Source organism: Aquarana catesbeiana, linkage group LG13, assembly GCF_042186555.1.
Source record: "Aquarana catesbeiana isolate 2022-GZ linkage group LG13, ASM4218655v1, whole genome shotgun sequence".
Taxonomy (NCBI): domain Eukaryota; kingdom Metazoa; phylum Chordata; class Amphibia; order Anura; family Ranidae; genus Aquarana; species Aquarana catesbeiana.
In genome coordinates this window covers 3,768,060-3,774,059 of record NC_133336.1, presented here as the reverse complement: position 1 = coordinate 3,774,059, position 6,000 = coordinate 3,768,060, and the positions used below count along the sequence as shown (strand labels likewise).

Genomic DNA, 6,000 nt, shown 5'->3' with positions numbered 1-6,000 from the left:
CCCAATTTGACATTCCTATTAGAGATTTCTTCAAAACTATAAATCGCGATTGGAGGTTAACCTGACCAAATCTTCTGCCATGACAATTAATATATCAGGGGACGGACGGACAGCCTCTTCGCAACAGAATTCTTCCTTTGCATGACGCACTCAATCCTTCCGTTACCTGGGGACACAACTCACCCCCACTTTCCAACCCCTCTTTCGCAGTAATTATCTCCCAATATTTTCCCATATTTGTAGGTGTGCTGTGTGAATTGGAACACACAAGAAACACTTATTGGGGAAGTTCCTCAAATTTGACCACAAAAGGTGGAAATGCACTAAAATATGAGATTGGGGGATGGAAGGTATATTAGGTCTCTTCTGTAATGAGGTCCTTTGCACATGGGACCGCCCACAGCTGCACCGCGTCTCTCTGGACTCACCCAGCCCCGCTGCCGGCAGTCTGTCAAAGTCTATGGCAGGCTGCGGCTGTATGCTGTACCAAGTGGTACCTGCAGCTGGATGCTGTATTAGAGGGGTTGTAAACCCTTACACACCACTTTTACCTACAGGTAGGTAAGCCTTTAATAAGGCCTACCTGTAGGTACTGTGAATATCTCCTAAACTTGCTCGTGCCGTTTCCTCAGCTGCTGTGCGGTTACCAGCGGCTCCGACACGAATGCGCGGGGAGCGACGTCAATCACAGCGCCGATACCCGGGAGACATGCCACCGCCCACAGCGGCGAGCCAGGACAGCTCCGGGGGCTTGGATCTAAGGTACGCATTTCATAATGAGCTAGTAGGTAATGCCTACTAGCTCATTACGCCTTGGTCTTGCAGGTTTACAACCACTTTAGGTAGTGCTGGCATTTAGAGCCCCATTCAAGGCCGAAGGTCCGGAACGCAGGATTCAGCTCCATCCAACCACAACCTAGGACAGGCTACCTGCAGCGGGGTTTGGATGGTGCACCTCCAATGCAGTACTCCCAGCGCACGCGTTCCTGCACAAACAGCTGTATCTTAAATTGGGTGCTGAAATTACCAACGGCTGGAACCGACTGCAATCATGAGAAGGAAGTGTCACCAGCACACCAGGATCTCCAAAAATTGTAATCATATAGTATAAAAAAAATTAAATAGAAGCGAAGTTTTCGAGCCACGCAGGACCCCTTCATCCCCTTGCATGGCTCCGAAACGTCGCTTCTATTTATTTTTTTGATACTATGCGATTAAAATTTTGGACCCAATTTTGGAGATCCTGGTGTGCTGGTGACACTTCCTTCTCATGGATGGCGCCCCTGTCCCTCCTGGGTGAACAATACAGCTAGATGCCCCCCCCCCCCCCCGCCCCCCCATGTGCAAGGGGCCCAAAACTTCTAACTTTTCCGCCTTCCAATCTTCTTTACGCTGTGCATTGATGCACGCCTCGGATCTAGGAGGGAATTATCTGTATATGACGAACTTTTACAGAAAAGGTGGGAAAAGTACAAAAACTGAAAGTTTCAGTGAAATTGACTTTCTGGGCTCATTGGAGGTTATGGCAACAAATGCCAGCAAAAGTGCATTTCCTGCTCTGTGTGTGGTGTGGCCCTATTCATTGTAGACGGCACCCCAACGCATTGTAGAGTGGAGCACATCCTGCGCATTGCGGTGTGCTGCACCTCGCAATAACGGTCATACATTTTTGTCACCCGATGTGGTGCATTGGTAGCCAATTCATAATAAAAAGGGGCGCCATAATGCAGCACTTGTTAACACATGCTGCAACACGTATGCACTGCAAAGGTCCACTAAAATGTGAATCGGCCCCCAGCAAAAAACTTAATAATCTGCAAAGCATATTGAAGGAAGATGGAGTTTCGCGAGGTTTTCCACGTATTTCATGGTGGCCATGATTGCATGAGACGACCAGATGACATTTCTCACTGGTAACATGCAGATCACATTCCACACATTCTCCCCCCCACCACCACCACCCCCCCACCGCGGCACATCCTGCCTTTACAGCAGCTTCATGTCATGAGACTCTGAGGGACAGAACCGTCCCATGTGACCTCCATATGAGCCGCTTCCTGGACGCCTGCTTCCGCAATATTAACCCTTTCCAGGAGGCTTTGCTGGCCTGCTTGTAATTCACAGTTCAAAGACAGTCCCACGGCGGACCGTAACCAAAACTGGAAACTGCAAAATTGGTAGAATGATGGAATATATTCTATACTAAAAAAAAAAAAAAAAAAACTTTGGTCGTTTGGGACTTCAGCTTTGTAAACGTGCCCCATATGTCCTGTAAATGCTCTGCTTCACTGTCATGGCTGCTGGTGAACGCCCTTTGAGAGACGTAGCCCCTGCTTATACCAGTCACTCCCATGATGCTTCACATGTAGACCAGACATACACTATATGGCCAGACGTATGTGCCTACCTCCAAAAATGGAGTTCAGGCGTTTCCAGTGAGAGGTCCTGGTAATCCTCCAAAGACATTGAAGACAATTGTGCTCTTCCAACCTTGTGGTAAGAGTTTAGGGAAGAACCTTTTCTGTTCCACCATGACTGTGCCCCTTGTGTACAAAACCAGCTCCATAAAGTCATGGTGTGACCAGTTTGGTGTGGAGGAACTCGAGTGTCCTGCACAGAACCCTGACCTCATCCCTACTGATCACCTTTGGGATGGATTGGAAGGCTGGTGGTGAGCCAGGTCTTCTTGCCCATCATCAGTCATATCCTTGGAGGTTCATGGACTAAAGAACTCTGCCAATAATGGTAATTGGGTCACCCCACTCCAAACTGATACACTATATGGCCTAAAAATTTCAACGGAACACTTTGGGGATGAAGTGGGTTGTGAGCCAGGTCTTCTCATCCACCATCAGTACCTGACCCCACAAATGTTCCTTTGGCTGATTGGACACAAATTTCCACAGGCATACTACCAAATTTTGTGGGTTGCCTTTCCAGAAGAGTAGAGCCAGCTCCATAAAGACGTTGTTTGACCAGTTTGGTGTGGAGGAACTCGAGTGTCCTGCACAGAACCCCTGACCTCAACCCTACTGATCACCTTTGGGATGGATTGGAAGGCTGGTGGTGAGCCAGGTCTTCTCGCTCATCAGTCATATCCTTGGAGGTTCATGGACTAAAGAACTCTGCCAATAACGGTAACAGGGTCACCCCACTCCAAACTGATACACTATATGGCCTAAAAATTTGGGGATGAAGTGGGTTGTGAGCTAGGTCTACTCATCCACCATCAGTACCTGACCCTGCAAATGTTCCTTTGGCTGATTGGACACAAATTTCCACAGACATACTACCAATTTTGTGGGTTGCCTTTCCAGAAGAGTAGAGACAGCTCCATAAAGACGTTTGACTAGTTTGGTGTGGAGGAACTTGAGTGACCTGCACAGAGCCCTGACCTCAACCCTACTGAACACCTTTGGAGTGAGAAAGTCTTCCCAGAAGAGAGAAGGATAGTATAGCTGTAGACAAAGCAGACACTCCAGAACACTATAAAGAGAAAAGATCTGGTGTGGGATGGGTAGAGGTGCTACTCAGTCCCCATTAGTAGGCACACAACAAAAAACAAAAATGCCCATGGGACTTTTAAAGGGCACACCTCAAAACATACCAAGTAAAATTTGTAAATGATTTATTCAATGCACCATTTAAAAACAACATGTGATACAGAAAGAAAAAAAATATATTAAATGTCATTATATTGGTAAATTTTGCATTCATGTAATCAATCTTTCCATGAGACTTGGATGTGTCACAAAGATTCGACGCGTTTCGCAAGAAGAGTCTTCCTTCTACAGGAGAAGCACAGATAGATGCCTGGAGATCAAATACGCAAGTAACTAAAGGCAAAAAAAAAAAAGAAGAAAGAAAAAAAAAAAAGTGAGCGTGGACGTTTTGGTTTGAAGTGGCTTTTATAATTTAAGGTGATATACCCGTCTATATACAGAAATGTTCTGACTACTTTAAAAAGAGTCATCCATACTACAACAGTAGGCCAGGAGTGTTACATCAATTGTAAGTGGAAAATATTTAACTTTATATGTTAAATGCTTGGCCTTCCTCTTTTATTCTTCCTTTTGCCTTAGTTACTTGCGCTTTTGATCTCCAGGGATCCATCTGTGCTTCTCCCGAAGAAGCGAGACTCTTGTCGCGAAACGCGTCGAGACCTAGCACAGCTATTCCAGACTACTGAGTCAGCTTTGTGACACATCCAGGTCTCATGGAAAGATTGATTACATGAATTCAAAATTTACCAATATAATGACATTTAATAAATTTTTTCTTTCTGTATCACGTTTTTAAATGGTGCGTTAAATAAATCATTTATAAATTTCACTTGGTATGTTTTGAGGTGTGTCCTTTAAAAGTCCAATGAGCATTTTTGTTCTTGTTGTGTGCCTATTGCACCCTTCAGAACACCGCTATCATATTAGTACACAGACTGCGTTTACCATGGCCAACACTACCAAATTCCTGAAGAAAGGGGATCCCCAATTCTCCGAGGCATGGTGGCCATAATTTAGGTTAAACACAAATAAAGTGATAATTGCTCTCCAAACCAACTCGAGTTTCCAAGACTTTCCATTCATGCATGATGTTCCTCAACCACCACTACAAGCTCAACCCTACTGAACACCTTTGGGATGAATTGGATTTCTGATTTGGTTGTGAGCCAGGTCTTCACAGCCAATATCAGTACCCGACCTCGCAAATTACCACCAGAATTGTGGGGGATGGTATAGCCACAGAGGGAGCAACTCCATATGAAAGACCATAGTTTTGGAAGGAGATGTCCAGCAATCTCATATAGGTGTGACGTCCACAGATGTTTGGCCATACAGTGGTGTCCATGGACGGGGACCTTTATCAGATACTTAAAGGAAATCTGATCTTTGCTCATGCACAGCAAAGCAACAAGGTCACTTTAATACACCCCCCCCTCCCCCCGGACCTTATACTTGCCTTCCTTTCACCTCTGCTTAGCTGCCGAAACCAAAGGCGAGGTGAAGGCTTACAGACCACATGTGACAGCACTGATTGGCCACTGCAGTCATAAGAAGAGTCACATGCTCCTCCATGTCCATATATTTTGTTTGGTTCCTGACCTAAACAGAAAGGGCTGGGGAGTAAAGGAAGGGCAGGCAGGCGCTGCTAAGGGGGGCTACTATTAGAGGGGGTAAGGGCAGGCAATTAAAGGAACCTGTTGCTTTGTCCTGTATATTCAAAACACAGGATCACTTCAAGAACAAAATGGTGTTCACTCGCACACCTGACATATATGGCATTTACCTAGAAGCTAGACCTTTTTTCTTGTTCTCCCCCCCAATCTTTACCTGAGGTCCCCCCACTTATTCCTCTTATAGCAGTGATCTCAACAAGCCATTACTGAACATCTCCAGGGCCCCGCTCTGTTGGTGCATAACTGCCAAAAGCAGCGCCGGAATCTCTGTAAACACCCCAAGCCCTCTGCCGTGGTGCAAAGCAAAACCAGCCGCCAGTGTCCAGGCAACCCCACTGCAGAAGGGGGGTGGGAATGGCAGTACCTGTTTGTTCTTGTATTTCTTCAGATAACGGGGCGAGACGACGCACTCCGGGTTGATGTCAGAGTTGACCTGGTCGGGAATGAACTGAGGGTCCGGGTTTAGGTGCTGCATCTTTAAGAAGGACAAGATGTTCTGGACCTCCAGGTTGTAGGAGCTGTCCGCCATGGTCTTCCCCTTGGATGCCAATCTGCAGGCTGCCATCCAGTGAGCATATTGCTTCTCCTGCAAGATGGGAAGAAAGAAGAGTGTATATGAATGTGAGCCTTTCCCCGGAGAACACATTCCTGCCTGAAAAACACAAAATGTAACCACTTTTAAGATCTTAAGTTAATAAAAGTGCAAATATATATATATATATATATATATATATATATATATATATATATATATATATATATATATATATATATATATATATATATATATATATATATATATATATATATATATATATATATAT

General features: G+C 45.2%; 1 protein-coding gene across 5 annotated transcripts in view; it reads right to left on the bottom strand.

Annotated features, from left to right (window-relative positions):
* The window catches only part of FERMT2 (FERM domain containing kindlin 2), a 132,734-nt gene that overhangs the window by 15,197 nt on the left and 111,537 nt on the right, over positions 1–6,000 (bottom strand). For all 5 annotated transcript variants that reach the window (XM_073609677.1, XM_073609675.1, XM_073609676.1 and 2 more), the window contains one exon: positions 5,541–5,762. In XM_073609677.1, the coding sequence (XP_073465778.1) occupies positions 5,541–5,762 (222 nt within the window). The remainder of the gene's footprint in view (positions 1–5,540; positions 5,763–6,000) is intronic.